The 19,934-nt window shown below is 37.5% G+C and overlaps 1 protein-coding gene across 10 annotated transcripts in view; it reads right to left on the bottom strand.

The window, feature by feature from the left end:
• Positions 1 to 19,934, bottom strand: part of mark3b (MAP/microtubule affinity-regulating kinase 3b) — a 44,829-nt gene that overhangs the window by 20,539 nt on the left and 4,356 nt on the right. For all 10 annotated transcript variants that reach the window (XM_057352238.1, XM_057352235.1, XM_057352237.1 and 7 more), the window contains exons 2-3: positions 18,833 to 19,024; positions 18,233 to 18,286 (exon numbers count right to left, since the gene is read on the bottom strand). In XM_057352238.1, the coding sequence (XP_057208221.1) occupies positions 18,233 to 18,286; positions 18,833 to 19,024 (246 nt within the window). The remainder of the gene's footprint in view (positions 1 to 18,232; positions 18,287 to 18,832; positions 19,025 to 19,934) is intronic.

Raw genomic sequence — 19,934 nt, forward strand, 5'->3', positions numbered from 1 at the left:
TGGATTTTAATTGGCTGTCAATGTTTTATTGTTCAAAAGTTGGAAAAAATGAAGATCATGATGATATCAAGATCCCAATGATATCATTTGTCTTTACTGTTATAGTTGTGGTGTGGACGGCACTAATCTCCTTAGTTTAAAATGTTTTTTTTTTTACTTTCTCTATAAATAAAGTACTTGGAGTGAATGGGCCTGACGTCTAGGGATTTTCTTTAGTACTCATTTTATAATCCACCAGGTAAAGAACATAAATCAGACAGCACACCTCATTCTATTTGTTGTTTTAAACACATAGTCCGGAACAGTGCAGTCTATGATGTCATCATCATTCCCCTGACCTTCTCTGACCCTACAAGATCCGACTGCTCACATACGACCTCATGAAACCTTGAGGGAAGTCGTCGTGATTTGTTGACTGTCACATTTACTGAACCAACACTCATGCTGATGAACCGCCTAAAATGACCTCAACAGGCAACTGAGGCCGAAGAGACACGCTCTGTGTCCTGAAGAAATGCCTCACACAGAATCTGCATCTGAACTTAAGTAAAAAAAAATCTAAATGTTTTTTTCTGATTGGTCTGTTCTTTAAATTACTTACACACCGCTTGTTTTTATTTCCCTTTTCTATTTATTCTTAGTCTTTTAAAACATCTCTTCAACAAACAAGAAGACAGATCCTTAATGACATCATCTCTCAGGAAGTGACATCATTTTTGGCAGAAAACAATACAAACAAGCTCTGGTGTTCTTATGCATGTCTTTTTGAATTAGCTGGTTTGTCTAATTCTGAATGTTCCACCCTTTTACATAAAATTAAAGCAAATATGATCATATATCAGAATTAAAATGAAATAAAAAATGATATCTTCTTAATGTTGACACCTTCATGTAGGCTAACTCTGAACCGCTTACTGAGCAATAGCTAAAAAAAGAAAAAAGCTTCTTTCTATTCATCCTATTAACAAGTTGTGCAAATAAAGATATATATTTGTGATAAATTAAGTTTAAGTGCCCAAAGCATATTTCTGAAAGTATGACATGCCCTTTACATGGAAATACTGTCATGAACACAACACAAGCAAATTCTATTTTTAAAAGGAGTGAGAGAGCAAAAGGTACAAATAACAGGAATGACTCCACCTTTCCTTCATCACATTCAATTTTCCATACATATACTCTTTCCTCTCTGCCTTCATCTCTGCTTAGCTCTCTCTCTCTCTCGCTCTCTCTCTCTGTACATTATCGCCATATATATTTTCACCTCATCTCTCTTTCTCTCCTCTAGATTTATAGCCTCCAAGAAGCACTTTAGCCAGACTTCCTATTCCTTTCTTATGAAACACACACGCCTCTAATTATTTTCAAGAGTCTGGCATCTGCGTCATTCTGACGCGTGCAGTTGCACACAAAAAGCTAAAAGCGTGAGAAACAGCGAAAGGTGCATGTTGTGTGTCCAGTTTTACAAAGTTCAATAATGAGTGGTCAATGCAACGACAAAAAAACTACCAAAATCGATATGCCGCTCTGAGCGCAGGGTAAATGATGCTCTTAGTCACACAGCAATGTTCTATACCCGCCGATCTATACAAAAGTACAAACACACACACTGTTCTTGTACAACACAACACATGGACAGGGTCACAATAGCCTAAACTGATATCAAAATGGACGTTTGTAGCTGTTTGCCCTAAACTTCAACACTACGGTAGTAACGATACAGTAGCCGCCTGGAGCGGGCCAGATACAAACGGGGCATCTAGTTTCCACATCAACGGGCCACAGCGTAAGACTAAATTTAGCCGTAACACAATCTGTTCATCCAGCCCTTCGTATGAAGGAGTATGTGAGATTTTCGTTTACTAATCTCTCTGTAAGGTAAAGAGATACAGAAAAGTTCTTACCGGGACAGATGGACCTAAATGTTCCCTGGGGTTTTCGCATGTAATCTACAGCACCATGTTATGTAATTGTCCCATTTCTATATTCATTTTTTATATACCTTTTTCTATTTTTATGTTCAGTTTTTGTGCAAGTTTTCTGTAAAGATGATTTGCAACAATGCACACTGCCAAAAAAAAAAATAAAATAATAATAATACAAAAATAATGAATGAAAACAACAAAATTGAAATAAAAAGTGCTATAGACATAAATTGACATTATGGCCAAATGAAGTTGAATGAATCATTTTTAAATCATTCTGATGAAGGTAACTATAGTAAACTAAAGGTAAATAAGGTAATAGATAAATTAAGGTAAATAAAATAAAATGACTAAATCCATAAGAGCATTAAAAAAATTAACATTTAACTCACAAATTACATGTCATTATTTGAAATGAAACGAAAATCGTTTTGTGTGCTAAACGTTTGTGACACTTAAAGCTGCAATCCACAACTTTTTTTGATTGAAAATAATAAACGAATAAAATCAAGTATTAATCAAAAAATTGTGTTCATATTGTGATTCGCAACTAAAAAGTCGAGCTGTCGCAAATGGTTTCATAAGAAATGTCAGTTCGGCGTCTTGCTTTTTACTCACGTAAAGATAACATTGTTTAAATTAACCTGCATTTAAATGTTCTAAGAGAGATATCGATGGAAAGGCAGATAGCAATTTCTCATCATTAATAGCTATTTGCTCATACAACAACATCATTTTCATTTTTGGTACCCCCAATAAACAGAACACAAACACGTAATTCGTTATGAAAACCTCATCTTAGCACAGCATAACAACAGACACAAACAAGCGCCAGCTGATATCTAAACTCCAAACGCTACCAGGTGGTTCCATGAGCGTCGCGCCGCTGATAACAGGCTAATGACATTTAAACTGGCAAGACAGATTAGTGAGGTCACGGTCTGGGGCTTTTCTTTATGACTGCAGAAAGCGGGATGCTGGGAGCACATGTTTGAGAAAAGCGCACGCAGCAGTAGGTTCAGCCCGCAGCCACATATTACAGAAGAGTAATTAAAGAGAGAGAGAGAGAGAGAGAGAGAGAGAGAGAGAGAGAGAGAGAGATCCCCGCTAATGAGCGGAAACCATCCAGACGTCTACAGCGGAGCTGCTCTGAGGTCTGATCATCAGCTGTTTCAGAAATCTAACACGGGTACGACACGCTGAAGGTGCCGAGGGCCACCCAGAACGTTTAGACAACAACATAAGACATTACTCGTGTGACATCAGCGTTTATATAGCTCATAGTTATACAGAAATCATTTTGTAAATTGTTGGACCTGTTGATTCACAGTTCAGAAATCCTCTGATGTGCAGCTACATTGAGAAAGTTTCCCAACACACATGTATGCACTTTAGATAAGGACGCAATCTCATCCGTTACAAACCTACAAGCATTTAGAGAAGCATTTTAAAGTCACGGGCTGCACGTGCACATGACTGCGGTGCATCGGTGCACAACAGCAGCGAGCACTGTGTCCATGTGTGCACATTTCTGCACGTCTCTATAAACGTGTGGTTTTCTCGTGCCCAGAAGTGGCAGCTACTTCCGCTGTTTCACTGCGAATACACTCAATGGTGTTCTGTGGGAAAAACACACAACGCTTCTGAATAATTCAGTAGTTTCACAAAATGACGAGGCGTTTTTGTTCTTGCAAATATTTAAGACCATGGTAATATATTTCACCGCAAAATGAAAAATCTGTCAACATTTATTCACCCTCATGTCATTCTAAACCTGTATGAGTTTCTTCTGCACATCACAAAAGAAAATAGTTTGAAGAACGTTGGTGACCAAACAACACTGGACAACCCCCATCGACTTCATTGCATGAACACGAGTGCGACATTTCTCAAAATATCTTCTTTTGTGTTTCACAGGAGAAAGACTCGTATACAGATTTTCAGGGTGAATAAATGATGACAGATTTTGGGTGAACTCTGCTCAAAAAAGACTGATGAACTTTTCATTAAAATGTCATAGCTTTCAAATTGGTTGTGAAAACGGTTTCCTGTTGACTGTTGTACCATCTTGAACATGACAAGCATGTTGATGAGCCAGTGAAGAAAAAGCAAAACTGCAAGCTCATTTCCTGAGGGTAGTGAAAAGTTCCCACCCACTCCTGCTAAATACCAATCTTATCATGCTGGACGCTGCAGCGAGTGGTCAGGAAACACTTCTGCCATCCCGCAGCAGCTCAACTTACAAACAGGAAGTGACTCATATTCTGACAGATGCAGTCGTTTAAAACCACAAAAAAGACAGGTCAATCTACATCACACACAAACGTGTTACCACTGTAGACTTTATATCTGACATCAATTCAACAACACTGATAATATTGTTTATTGAGAAATAGTAAATAATAAAAATGTCCTCCTGAATGAATCGATACTACCAGGAAAACACAGGCCCCAAAAATGCTAAACAAAACATGCCATGAATTAGAGAGGAACATTTTAAATAAATGTCCGTTTTAAACAGTTCATGAATTGGGTTTACGGTTTGATGGCACTCAAGGGATACTTCACCCAAAAATGAAAATTCTGTCATCATTTACCCACCCTCAGATTGTTCCAAACCTGTATAGATTTCTTTGGTTTGCTGAACACACAAGAAGATATTTAGAAGAATGTCAGATCTCGCCCCACATGGACTATTTTCCCTACTATGGGAGTCAATGGGGAGCGAGATCTGATGTTTCCAATGTTCTTCCTGTGTGTCTAGCAAAACAAAGAAATGTATACAGGTCTGGAACAATCTAAGGGTGAGTAAATGATGACAGAATTTTCATCTTTTGGTGAAGTATCTTTTAACCTTTCATGATTTAAAGGTGCTGTGTGTGATATTTAGGAGGACCTATTGACAGAAATGCAATATAATATACATAACTATGTGTTCAGAGGTGTATAAAGACCTTACATAATGAAGCGTTATGTTTTGATTACTTTAGAATGAGCTATTTCTATCCTCATACACCGCGGGTCCCCTTACATAGAATTCGCCATGTTGTTTCTACAGTAGCCCTAAACGGACAAATCACAGAGCAAGTTTCGTAAATACGTTATCTCCTTCAGCAAAGAAGAGAAAACGTGACAACATCTTAGTCCCGTGTCAGCCACCGTAGTGCTCCGAAAGGGAGAGATGAGCGACGGAGTGAGCTGTTGGTTGCAATTCGCAACCTCACCACTAGATGCCGCTAAACTCTCCACATTGCACCTTTAACCATAAGGTCCAAGGGTCTGTCTTGTATATAGAGACATTTTTGCTTTAAACCACAACAGGAACAGTGTAACACAATGCAAAAACACATAGGCCTACTGCATCACACAAACATGCACATCATCAGCAATATGTCACATGACAAACAATATTTTCCATTTCAGATTCAGTTAAAAGAGGAAGAAAGCTGTTCCTCAGTAAGTATAAAGTAATGGCCTGATGACAAATAAGAGTAAAGAGGGAAGAGTTTACAGGAAGGTGTTCACAAAAGCACAAGAGAGACACTTAAAAGGTAATCCACAACAAGTTTGGGCAGCACATACAAGTTTGGACACACCAACTGAAGAATATAATAATGTGTTCTGAAGACAAACTCTCTGATGGTCTGACTGGCCTCGAGCCCACTTTCCCTCACGAGGCTGTCAGTGTGTTTATGTCTTTAACTTCCTCCGCGGCTCATTTCCCCGTTTAAGGTGCGCAAACCAGCAGTTACTATTGCACATTCTCCTCAACATCTGAGAGCATAAAACGCTTTCAAATGACTCATGAAAAGAGTTCAGATAAGTGCTTTAACTGTTTGGCGGCAAAAATACTTATACATACAAAAATACAAATATTTTGTTGTCGTGACATAGACCACCTGATTTTAGGGAACGCCACAAGCTTCATTTAATATTATTACTATGAACAGAATTGTTTTAAAGGCTTATCAGGAACTAGGCTATTTTTATGGCAATTAAAAAAGTAGTAAAGGAAAATCCAACATTTAATTGAAATAAAATTGTGTAAGACATGCAAGATCTTTTCCACCTTGTTTACTGTCCACTCAGAAATATCTGACATTAACAGTGAAGCTCTCCTTAAAGGAATAGTTCGACCAAAAATAGTTCTTCACAAAAATTTGGTCATCATGTATGCACCCTCATGTCTTTCAAAACCCGTCTGACTTTCTTTTGTCTGTGGAACACAAAAGAAGATATTTTGAGAAATGTATCAGTGATTTTGTGTCCATACATTGAAAGTCAATGGAGTCCAATGTTGTTTGGTTACCAAGATTTTTCCAAATATCTTTTTTTGTTCTGCAGAAGGAAGAAAGAAAGTCATACGGGTTTGACATGACATGAGGTTAACTAAATTATAAAAGAATAAGCATTTTTAGGTGAACTATTCCTTTAACAAGCCTTTAACAACAGAAAAAGTGATGCTTGTCTATAGAAAGCTCTAAAACAGTGGTCACCAACCCTGCTCCTGGAGATCGACCGTCCTGAAGATTTTAGTTCTAACCCCAATCAAACACACCTCAAATATCTAATCAAGGTGTTCAGGTTTGCTTGATAATGACAGACAGGTGTGCTGAAGCAGGGTTGAAGCTGCAGTCTGCAGGACGGTCGATCTCCAGGAACAGGGTTGGTGACCACTGCTCTAAAATAAGCAGCACACAAATAAAAATAACATTCGTTTAATTTTTGACAACAAAGATCAGACGGTTTTTATGACAGTAAACGTCGACTTGCTGGACTCAAAATAGATGCTTGAAGATCCGAACATTCAGAAGTTTTTGTCATCTGGAGAACCTGGGTTCCCATGAGTGCTGTGCGGAAACACGGCTGAATCAGACTGCTTTCATCTCAACCAACTGTCCACGAATCAGTCATAAAGCCAGACATCAACACAAGACGAGACGAAAATAACCAACGACAGACAAAATAACAGCTGATAAAACAAATAACTAAACCTCAAGATCAAAGAGGCAAAATCATGAGCTACGATGAATAACTGTCCGCTATCCATTTCTATTTTCTATAGATACAACCTTGAGCATGGTGACCTGTAAGGTCTAAAGTCAAATAAAACTGTTCAACATTTTCCAACAACAAGAGGAGAAAAAGAATCAACTGGATGAAAGAGGAAAAGAAGGCAGCATCAGGACCATCTGGGCGTGCACATCCTCTGTAAATGATGTGATGCAGGCTGGTTAATCCTCACCCCCTTTTGCTTCAGTCAGAAGTAGACCTGATGATTAAATGCATTAAGGACATGATGTTTTCATCCCTGTGTGTGCATGTTTGGAGCAGAGAGAATGTGTCCTAATTTGACTGTAGAATATCCCTCACAGACTCGGAGGATTAAACTTCCCCTCGTAAATATTACTGTGATGCAAACGTTTAAACTCATCGCATAGATTTGATCTGTCCTGTGCTAAAGAATTGCATATAATCGGCACACCAAAGCTCCAAAAATATAAAAAATGTCTTAATTAAAAGACTTTAATTAAAATCTTTCCTGTGCTAACAATACCAGGGTGACTCTCACAAAAGCTGCCAATTTTTTAGTCGTGTACAGTTTCATCAATATGAAAAATGCTTCTTTTTAAAGGAATAGTTCACCCAAAACTGAACATTCTGCCCTCATTTATTCACCCACATGACATCCCAGATGTATAGGACTTCCTTGTCAGTTGAACACTTTTTAATAAAAATATTTTTTAAGCTATTTTATTTTAAGCTTATTTAGCAAAACTGAAACCAAAACTCAATTCAATTTGATTTATATAGCGCTTTTCACAGCTTTATTTAGGCAGTAGTTACTGTAGGAAAGAGTTATATGAAACATAAAGAAGAAACAGAACACATGCTATTATTGCAGACATTTCTATTCATAATACTAGCAAGCGCTGTGTATATCTTTTTCCATGGGAAAAAGCGAGAGCACTAAACCATGCTGAAGAAAGTCACATAAACATCTGAGATGGCATTAGGGTGAATAACCTACGAATTTTCAATTTTGGTTGAACAACAACTGTAGAATAACAAATGATGTCAATGAAAAGCACAATTTCTAAATGTTTCCATTGGAGGCAGTGCGTGGTAATGATGAAGCATGAAAACACAAATCCGTTAACGGAATAAAAACAGGAAGTGGAAATTCCATAATCTCAGAAGCAAGCAAATGTTGAGAACAACTGCAAGTAGCCACTTGAAAATTTGCATGTCCGGCTAAACAAAGTATTGCCTGAGTGCTTCATGTGCTTTAAGAGTGAAATGTGTCTAGAATTTTTAAGTCTAATCCAAGCTTCACAGACAACTACAATTACACAATTTGCACACTGCACATAGCATCTGGAAACTGTACATTGTAAGAAACAATAGGTTAAACCTGTAAATAACACATCTGTACACTCTTTTAAAAAATTATGTTTTTTTTACTATATATTTTCACTTTTAGTACATAGTGCATTATTGTTTTTATTTAATTCTCATTTTTTCTATATTAATGTATATTTGCACTGTGTGTACACTTTCTTCTGCACTAAGCTCCTGTCACCAAATCAAATTCCTTGTGTGTGTAAACATACTTGGCAGGGCTCTACAGTGCGACAAATTTGGTCGCACATGCGACCTAATTTCTCAATGGTGTGACTAAAAAAAATCTGAGGTCGCACCGGTGCGACCAGCCGTTCGAGGGGAAAAAAAGTCTCTGCGAAAGTCTCCCTGTGGTTCAACAACAGACACATTAGGCCCATATCGTGGTCTAAACCAATCAGAGATAGTGAAGGGCGGACCCCCCTCTGATTGGCCGTGGTCCAGATATTCCTGTACGTGTGTACGTTTGAAAATGCTGTGCTGCAGTCAGACAGAGAGGTGAGTAGCCTATAGGCCCGTCAGATAAACAGAGTGGATGTAGCCGCGGATGATGAGAGAAGATGACAAGAACGATTGACAACTTTTTCGTTAAGAATGTTAAGTTAAGGCCTGATCCGTCCGAAAATCATAACCAATGCTCTGACACGCTAGACTGCGACTAAATGGTCTCATTTTGCGACTATTTTTCCTGCCTGTTTTTCTTAATGGTCGCACCGGTGCACTGTCAAACTGATCAATATATAATTTTTGCGTATTATAAATTTAATGGCAGAAATGTTATATTGCGCAAGCGCGCATTCAGTCACTCATTTTCGTCTCCCCTCCTTCAACCATTCACTTATCTATCAGTGCCCCCGCCCCCAAAGACGTAATTCGCGGAACGCGAAGGACCGAAAGAGCAGACGAGTGAAGCGCTCAATCTTGCAACTTAAATAAATATGCAGAATACAAGAATTTCCCCGCTAAGGTACAAAACAGCAAAGATAACGAAATGTGTTGCAAGTATTGTATGCATGTGAAGCTAATGCAGGAAACACGTGTTTAAACTTTAAGCACTGAACTATTGTATAAAGATCTCTAACAATACTGCAAAGCATACAAAACGTTATACATCACGCTAAATACTATTTATTTGTGAGTCGCTATTGATAGAAGCCAAACGTGTATCAATGCAGCTTTCATGAAGAATAATCACTAAAAGCCTTCAGGTCTCGCGGGTTGTTTGAGATGCGCGCGCCCAGAGAGTCAGAGCACAAAATACTAAACGGAGTTCTCTTTCACGCCTTCTTACTCTGAAACGGACATATTAACACAAAATAACCTAAAAATTCCCATATTAACAAGAAACCTTGTAAAGGTATTCAGTTTGTTTCGTGACCAAACAGTTGGGAAACAAAACACGTGTTCCAGTATATTGCGCGAGCTCTTAAAGGGGCAGCAGCATAATAAAGATCTCTGTTTATAATGTTCATCAAACAACAACGGACGGGCCCAAAAACACTCACTGATATTAAAGGAATTGTGTTCTCTTATAGGAGTCGTTCACAACAAATAAAGGAAGAAAGTAGCTTTAAGAAAGATGTGCTTTAAATATGGTAAAGTGTTGAAAGAGAGTTTACATATGTGACCCTGAACAAATGGTCAATTTTTCGAAATTGAGATTTTTACATAATCTGAAAGCTGAATAAATAAACTTTCTATAGATATATGAGCTGTTAGAATAGGACAATATCTGGCTGAGATACAACCGTTTAAAACTCTGGAATCTGAGAGCGCAAAAAAATCAAAATATTGAGAAAATCGCCTTTGAAGTTGTTAATCAGGGGCACTGTGGCAGACCATCCACTCACAAAAATAAAGTTTTTATATATTTAAGGTAGGACATTTACAAAATATCTTCATGGAACATGATCTTTACTTAATATCCTAATGATTTTTGGCATAAAAGTAAAATCGATAATTTTGACCCACACAATGTATTTTTGTCTTTTACTAAAAATGTTCCCGTGCTACTTAAGACTGGTTTTGTGATCCAGGGTCACATATAACAACCAGTACAAAAAGTTAGTCTAGAGCCCTGCTTGGTAATAAAGCTCTTTCTGATTCTAAATGTAAAAATGTAAAACTACATTGGAAATAAAAATCAAACCTAAAATCAAACAATTTGTCTTTAAAACATACTTTCATATAGCCTAACTATGTTTTTTTTACTTGACATGCACGCACAAACACATAGACAGCCTTACCAGAAAGAAAAAAGGATTGATTATCTCAAATCTTTGGACCTTATTTCAATCTGATTATGCAGTGCAAACCAGTAAACTACTATTCTTTTCAACAAATCATCGAAAAGATGCTGATGATCGCAATGACAGTTCATGACACCGCCACAGAGCGCAAAACTTGACTCTTGGACTCATGAAAACACTTCCAGACTACAGAGGAGGTTCTGTTAGTTTGTAAACATTCCTGTGGTTAAATCGCTCTCATTCTCCTGAAAACGGTTCCGTACAGCAACTGTACTTCAGGAGACACCCTTGGGCACCTGGCCTGTCCTCACGACAACATACACACATCTGTGGACCAGACCAAAAACAGGACTGAAACAGGTTGGGGTTGGACTTACAGCTCACGTAAAAATAAATAGGGTCATATTCACAAACTCGTGTGACGTAAAATCTTTAGCATTTGAAAGTTTGAAAATCTTTAGCATTTTACGAAAACTTAAAAAAATTATTCTTAGTTTTTGTGTGACCTGATCCTTTTCTTCAGAATGAAACGGTGACTCATCACATATTCAATCACATCCCCTGATCTTGAATGTTTCTCGTACACTGGTTAAAAGCTCTAAACACGTGTTTCCAGGATACCGGCGGCATGAAAATCATCAGGAATCTCTGAAACCATGTTCTCTCTTACATCGACGCCCACACACGCCATCACTGAACGTGTAACGATGACGTCAATGCTCTCTGCGCTGCTTCTTTAACCGCTCAACCACTTCTGTGCTTCCATGCTCTCAACCTTGATTCAAACTACATGCATATATAAAAGGTTCATAAACGTGGACGAGTTGCGTAAGTGGTCGCTCAATAACGCAAAAACAAAAGCATGGCATTGATTTGAGACTATAAAAGATCTTGTGCAAAGCACAGAAGTGGTCAGTGTCTGAGAGACGACACAAGATGTGTGGGTGGACGACAGAACACAAGCATGAAACAAAAATCCCCGGAAACACGCCTACAAAATCACTCGCTGCTGCCCGATCTTTGAGAATTATCCACTCAAGTTTGGTATCTTTGTAAAGTTGAGAATTTCCGCTTTCGGGTTCATCTACTCTCTACGTCATTACAGTAGTAAACCTATAGAGAGTGCTAAAACAAACCAGTTTCTTCTTAGCAATGGCCTACTACAGGCAATTTTCTCAATATTTCCATTTTTTTGCACCATCAGAATCCAGATTTTCAAATAGTTGCATCTTGGCAAAATATTGCCCTATCATAAAGGTGGATTTTTACTCTACGCCGTAGGCAACGAGCCGGTTTTCGTTTATACAGGCAATGGCTACTAGGTGTCAGTATCCACAGCCGTGTTTCTTATGTAACCAAGACAAGAGCCGAAGAAGAAGCGGTTCGTTGTGTACGCTGTTTGAGAAGCATTTAGCAGTGATAGCGGCAAGTAAACAAGTCACTTTTGCAGGTTGACTGTTAAATACAGAAAAACATGTAATTTATTTAGATAATTTATTCGGAAATGCGTATGAATAAACCCGATGCTATCGCAGAGCTTTTTGACCTGAAGGGAGGGGGTTCAAGCAGACCAATCACAGCGCTTGCAGTCTGCGTCGCATTGACGCATGGTTACATTTTTGGAGAGGTGCGTGTCAGGCTATGGCGTAGGGCAGGGGTCTTCAACTACTTTTCTTTGAGGGCCAGACTCCAAAAGTATAAATAGGATGCGGGCCAGTTTTTTTTTTACCAAATCCTCATTTCTTCTGTTATTTTGTATTTCTGTTATTTATTTCGTTTTGTTGCTTTTATACTGTTTTTGTTGCTGTTACTTATAGGCCATATATTAAAACATGCACACAAATATTGCATCCAGTATTTGTGCCTTTTCATGATATTAAATTAAAAGGGATATTGTCTTTTTAACTGTATTTTATATTCCTTAATGCATTACATTACCCAAAAATAGCTACTAATTTACTCACCCACAGTCCTCCAGTACATCCAAGATGTGGGTCGCATTGTTTTTTCAAGAAGATATTTCTGAAGATATTTGGTTGAATTAATTGAAGTTAAATCAATAAAAGTAAAAAACGCAAATACATTCAACACAAAAGTAATCCCTGCCGCTTGTGACGTTAAATAAGCGTCTTATGAAGCGAGTCAATTGATCTGTGCAAGAAACTGAACGCTATTATCACATCTTCGGGTGAATTCCGATCGCATTCATGCGCCCCACGCACTTATAGGGCAGAGCCTTTGTATAGTATAGTGCGAGTTCTGGGGGAGATGAACAGCTGTTTTTCGTAAATATAGCCGTTATTCATAATGAATGCAGTAATAAAAACAACACCGTTTTCCCATTATCTGAGACAACTTCCTACAGTTAGCCTACTTTCAAGGGCACAAAACGTGTTTTAGAACGAGACCTATCGCGTGCGCAAACCGATTGTGGCTGTGCAATGCATTGCTGATTATAACGTTGTAAATAACATTAAGATTCTTGGACTGACCGATCAAATCGCTTTATAAGACGTAAATCATTATGAGCCGCGGGAATTACTTCCGTATTGAATGTAGCAGCGTTTTGGACTTCTAAAGATGTGGCGTCTCAGGAGGACGTGCATTTAAAGCACACTGTTCTTAAAGTCTGTCCACTTATTTGAAATGTTAAGGCGGGCCAGGTAAAGTTGATTGACGGGCCGCATTTGGCCCGCGGGCCGCCAGTTGACTAGCCCTGGCATAGGGTACACATCTCTGTGCAGGCTACGGCGTAGGTCCGACGCGGAAGTAAAATTCGCTTATCAATGATAAGCTTGTATATTCAGCTTTATTGTATAAATCTCAATTTAAAAAAATTGACTGTTATGACTGGTTTTGTGGTCCAGGGTCACATGCTGTCGAATAGTTTTAGTTGAATATGGAGTATTTAGCTTTCTGAATCCGAAATACATTTTTAGGCTGACTGAACTGAAAACACATAAGCTGTGTCCCAAATGACATACTATGCACTTAAACTATGCACTATGCACTCAACCATCTAGTAACGTTATATGAATTTCAGAAGAGTAGCATCGTCCCAAATGGAATACTAAACGGTTTTATACTAACCGGAAGTATATCGGTTTCCCAGACGAGCGCCAATTACGTCAATCGCACACCACAATGCGTGTGAATAAAAATATACTTGAACATTGTACATTTAATGTAGTTTTCATCTGTTTTGCCCAGCATTACTTTAGTCATCATCAGATTGAAGCATTATCACTCTGCAGGAGAGTTTTGCTCGAGCAGCGTCTGATAGCCCCGCCTCCCTTTCGCCACGTAAGCGAAACTGCGACCGTTGAGTGCGTGAAGTGCCCACAGTTCCACACTTCATGTTTTCGGTCGAAAACATGCATCATCCGGGTACTTAAAGTGCACTTCTTTTTTGAGGATTTTCAATGTGAACGCACTACTCACAATATTTATACTACAAAATGGCGTAGAATAGTGCATAAGTGCGCGATTTGGGACGCACCTATACAAAACAGAAAAAGTATACAACCAATGAGTGAAAGCCACTCCACCAATTAACATCATTTAGTTTCAAGAAGATTTTATTTGGTCATATCAAGTGTAATTTAATTAGCTAATCTTCGGAAAACCTACTGAAGCAACTGATACAATGTTGATTATGGTTTTTCTTCGATTATGAAACACAAAGAAAAAGCCTAAATGCTAGAAATATGTATCTTGCTTTCCTTATGCTTTCTCTTCATGTTGACTATTTGACTGAAAATCTGATGCATTTTCTTCCTTAGTCTGGATTGTGTAGGCAAATATGCACACAGAAATCACAATGAAACAGAAAAACAATCTAAACCAATTCTGGAAGTTCACACGAGAGTTAATTTTGCTATCTTGAATCCATTCTTGTATTACTGCAACTGTCGTTGAAAGCAAGAAACAATTTAAGAAAATACTGAATTACACCTGTGCTGAAAACAGAAATGATCATTAGGAACTATCACGCTAACAAGTTCTTACATTTGCTCTGTAGGTCAATCGGGTTATTGATCAAGAAATGTTTCAGCATCTAAAATCTGGAAAATAATTTGAGAGTTTATTGGAGACATCAAAAAATCTCCTTATACCTACAACATGATATATTGGGAATACTTTCTAGTTTTGACATATTTTCCAGTTTGTTAAAACAGCATTAAAGCTTGCTACTATGTAGATCAATCAATTGTACAATCTGTATATTTTCCTGACTGGTACTCATGCAGTAGACAAATCTTTCCATTTCTTCAGACGTAGCAACATAAAAAGATGTTATTTCTGCAGAGTATTGTGCATTAATTTACTCCAATTCTACTGCAAGCTACTTTCTTTATCAGGTTATTTGTCTTTATTACTTTAGAGGTCTCATGACACGTCATCATCATTCCCTGACCCAGTTTTGTTTGAGAAGCCCCGTTTCCTAACGCAGACACATAAGGAGGAGTGTAGTACTCTTTTTAAACTATTTTCAATAAACCTTGCTCGTATTTTCACAACTTATCAGTTTCTTGATTGTACCTCAAGTGACTGAACCTGCAACCTATCCTTTCTATCTAGTCTACCCCAACAACCCTTTTCCCATCATAACACGATGTTTAATCATGAAGCGGCAGACCTGTGAAATGTCAAACAGTGAGAGCGAGTTACGACTGCAGGATAATGAATCAGTCTCTCGCCCAGGACATCACTTAAGAGAAATGGCAAACATCTTTACAGAGGTGGAGAGAGTTACTAAAAATGAAACTGTATACCGTTTAACACTGTATCGGTATCTTAAAACAACATAAGAATTATTATCAGCCTATTGACATTTAGAACAACAGGTATAAAAGTTCAACAGCTTCAACTTAGATCAGCTCAAAAATATTTTTAAAGACGAATAAGGAACTATTAGATTACTGAGAAACTTGTAAACGTTATCTGATTACATAAAGAACTGAAAATGATGCTGAGCGCATATCTGTAATGTTATCAAGTTAATATACCCATGTAGATACACTACCAGTCAAAAGTTTGGAAAAACTTACTCGCTTTATATTTTTCCACTTTTTAGAATATATGTAAACACATAAAAACTATAGAGTAACACAATTGTAACCGATGCAATTATGTTGCAAATAAAAGCATCTCAGGTACATCAAAAGTGTTATATTATATCGTCTTCTAAATTGTTCTCTTGCCATTTTTTCATCTTTTTAAGGCTTTCTAAATCATATTGAGAGTATTCTTTATTATTTGGTACAAATTCAAAACTATTTTTGCTTTCTAATGGAAGATAAAGATACTGTTCATCAGCACAATTATGTTTTTGTCAATAAAAGTAACTTTAAACATTTAACCATACACTTTGAGATTAAAAGATTTGTAAGACTATTAGAAACATTTCAATAAAGTGTTTCCAAACCTTTGACCGGTACTGTACCACAACATTGTGCAGCCTCTGGTTGTAAAACCACAGAGATCTAAATTCCCAAAGAAATGGGAAAACAGGTGATAACGTTTGCACTGTAAAAAACCCAACTCAAAAAAAGTTCAAACAACTAATTTTGTTGTGTTGGTTGAGCAAAAGTCCATGAAAAAGTTCACGGAACTTCTTTTAATAACTTCATTCATTGTAACCAAACATTTTCTTCATTAACTTAAAAATATGAGTTGTGTGAAAAATTCTTTGCAAGTTCACTCAAAAAGACCTCTATAAATGTAAAAAATGTAGTTACGTCAATGTACAATGAACAAACAAGAGTTTGAAAGTTCCCAAGATGCACTGCAGCATGATCAATTCGGTGTTTCTTATTTGTTTTTCTTTGAAAGATTAGTTTTTAGTTCTTGCTGGAATAATTTATGCTTTAATCTTGTTGTTACTGTTTGTTATCTGTTGTATTTAGAGTTTTTTTAATGAATGATGTTTTTTGATTGTTACCATGGTTGAGGTTTAAGTGCAGACCCAACGTAACTCAAACTGTTCAAGCAGTTGTTTGATCAAAGTTTACTCAAATTGTAGTAAAAGACAAAAATATTTGTTTATTTTTAAATAACCAATTTACATTATTTATGTTCAGCCAACAAAAATAATTTGTTATGTTGTTCATTATGTAAACTTGACTATGTTGTGACAACTAATGACTTAAGCATAATTTTTTTGTACCTCTCAAGAAAACTAATAATCCTAAATTACCTCAATTAATTATTTTTTGTATCTCTAATTACAGTACTTGTTTCAAGTCAGTACAACTAATAATCCTGAGTTATCCCAATGAATTACTTTTTGTATCAGTACAACTTCTATTTCAAAAAGTTGAGTGAACAAGAAAAAGCGAGGGGAAATTAGTACTAAGATTTTTTGTTGTTGTGAAGGCTTAAATTATTTTACAGTGTGGCTTTGTGTTTTCAATTGCTCTCGATATTCATACAGTAACTACAGTTGCAGATATAGTGAGCACACTTTTGAGTGTTCAATATGGCTGACGACATGCATGTAGCGGCCCATAGAAACAGCCGCTAATGATGCATCTATATACAGTATATACATCTGTGATTGCATCTATAAATGATGTCATGGAATGAGCAAAATACTTGCCAACAGCTGAATTATGCCAAGAACAAAAGATATGCAAATAACATTCCACTTTGTGTTCATTCAAAAATACAGCAAAACTGTGTAAATCCTGTGATGTAATTTGCACACATACATATAAAGAACACATAAATATACACAAATTAACTGATAAATGAAATGAACATTTCTGGTAATTAGGTGAACAACTTCATCTACAGAACAACAAACTAAAGATGGTATTTGTCAATATTAGCAAACAATCATAATCTGTATCAAACTTTTAGAGGACAAAGAATAACAACATGTGATCGCAGATAAGCAGCAGGTCAGCGGCGAGCTAAAGCTCAAACATCCGGTATTTGCCCCCTATGCCCCAAACTGATCAGACCCCACCCTCCGGAGACACGACCCGAGCCACGAGATGTCAAGCGGCTCGCAAACGGAAAACAGCCAAAATCAATGACCTGGAAAAACAAGTGCCAGCTAATTATAGGAGAGGACAGTCAATGACAGAGAACATCAGCACCTCACATTGACCTCCATGTGACAATGTGATCTATACGGTCCGTCCAAAAAACAGACGAGCGAGAACGAACCGAAACATTGAAAATGTCCATTTCCAATGTTGCATCCAAACCCTGAGCTTTCTACTCTGGCACATGTGTGTTTATTATTCCAAACCGTTCATAAGGATTTCTCTGCTCCGGCTATTATTAGCGGCTTCTGAAATTGAAGTCCACTAAGCGCTCAGCTCCTGTTCTCCCATCATGCAGCAGTTTGCACTTTTATTTCTGCAATTCCGTGTTGAAGGAAATTGAAGAAAAAAACAATGAAAAAGTTCGTCTCGGTCTGAATTCACAGTCCTTCAGGCTGACTAAAAGAGAAACACTCACCACATATCTGGTTAATTTTTCTCCAGGAGTGAAAACAGAAGCTTTGTTCAGAGTATTGTCGCTTGCATGCTCTTATCTGTAAACCGCTGAAAGAAGGGCAGTAAAGCACAGCGGAGGTGGAGAACCGGGCGGACAGAGTTTTTATAAGCTTTATAAGCTCAGTAGCAATCCTGAAATGTTTACCTTCTGAAGGCTGGTTGGATTAAGCTGCGTCTTATCAATTATTTTTATGGCCACCTGCAGGAAAGAGAGAAGACAGAAAAAAATCAAGTTTATTGCCATGAATCGTTTTACTGAGAGAGAGAGAGAGAGAGAGAGAGAGAGAGAGAGAGAGAGAGAGAGAGAGAGAGAGAGAGAGAGAGAGAGAGAGAGAGAGAGAGAGAGAGAGAGAGAGAGAGAGAGAGAGAGAGAGAGAGAGAGAGAGAGAGAGAGAGAGAGAGAGAGAGAGAGAGAGAGACGACAGAGAGAGAGAGAGAGAGAGAGAGAGAGAGAGAGAGAGGAAGCAAGGGAGGAAGAACATGCTCAACATCAGTCAGCATCATTAAGCATATCTGGGTCGTTCTTAACACAATTCTCAGCAGTGTAATGCATTAAAGCAGATTTTTTTTTTAAACTTGTGATTTTTGGAATCATGGTAAAAAAGATTTGGGTAGAAAATGTGCTAAAGCATAAAAACACTTCTAAAGGTCTTTCAATGGTTCAAAAATAATTTTTATTTATACAAAACAAAAATTCAAAACTTGTCATTTTTAAACTATGTTTTTGTATCTGTAAAAAGCTCACCTCTCGTCCCGTGAGAATGTGTCGTGCCAGTTTGACCTTGGCGAAGTTGCCCTTGCCGATGGTTTTGAGCAGCCGATAGTTGCCGACATGTGGCTGCTCGTCGGCACAGGAGGCGATGGAGTTTCGGCAGCGGGCACCTGACCGCCCGGGACGGGACGCCACTTCATTTCGCCCATCTGATTGTGATGTGTGCTGTAGAAACACGAAAAGACGGACATAAGAGGAACAGGTTTATAAGACGTGGATCTTTTAAAATGTTCCTTCTTTCTGACAAAGCGAGAGGCGTAACAAAAGAAATGTATTCGTTGAATTGAAATGACAATGGTGAGCACTAGGGCCTTTTTAGAAATGGACAACAGTAATTAATTTAATTCTTTTATCGACAGACTTCTTGGCTTTTATTCTATACCAGTGAATGTGCAGACATAGCCAATAACTCAAATTTGAAGAGCAAATAAATTCAAAGTCATAGTTAAGGGCTGGTAACTGTAATTGTAGGTTAAAAAAGTAATAGTAATAAAATAAAATAATTATAAATAACAATGTAAATATAATAAATTATTTAAATAAATATAATTCTATTACATATAAGTATCAATTATTGAAAATAATTATTTAAATTCTAAAGAGTGCTGGTGATGTGAAAGCAGTTAAATGCCACGCAAATAAAACTTTAGGGAATGTCAAACACTGTTCAAATGAAAAGATTTTTGAACCCGACAACCTCAAAGAAGAGGAAATATCTTCATTTCCTGCCTACAAGGATATAGTTAGGTGAACTGTGCCAGTCAAAGCGTTCTCATCTGTTTGCACTCGAGGAAGGGAGACACGTGAATCGTGTAATCTCTCCAAAATGTCAGACGATTTCCTGGATTTTTGTTTGGACTTCATCTTGCACTGAAAAACACTGGAGCTCCATCCTTTCAGACAGAGCGAGGTGCTTTATAAAAGCAATGTATTGAAAATACCAAACCTCTGGTATACGGGCCTTCACAGAAATGGGGAACAGAATTTACCTTCATACTCTCTCGGTTCCCCCCAAAATAAATTTTAATCTATAATTTACTCATGTCATCCCAGTTGTATATGACATGCATTCTAC

Source organism: Triplophysa rosa, linkage group LG15, assembly GCF_024868665.1.
Source record: "Triplophysa rosa linkage group LG15, Trosa_1v2, whole genome shotgun sequence".
Lineage (NCBI taxonomy): Eukaryota > Metazoa > Chordata > Actinopteri > Cypriniformes > Nemacheilidae > Triplophysa > Triplophysa rosa.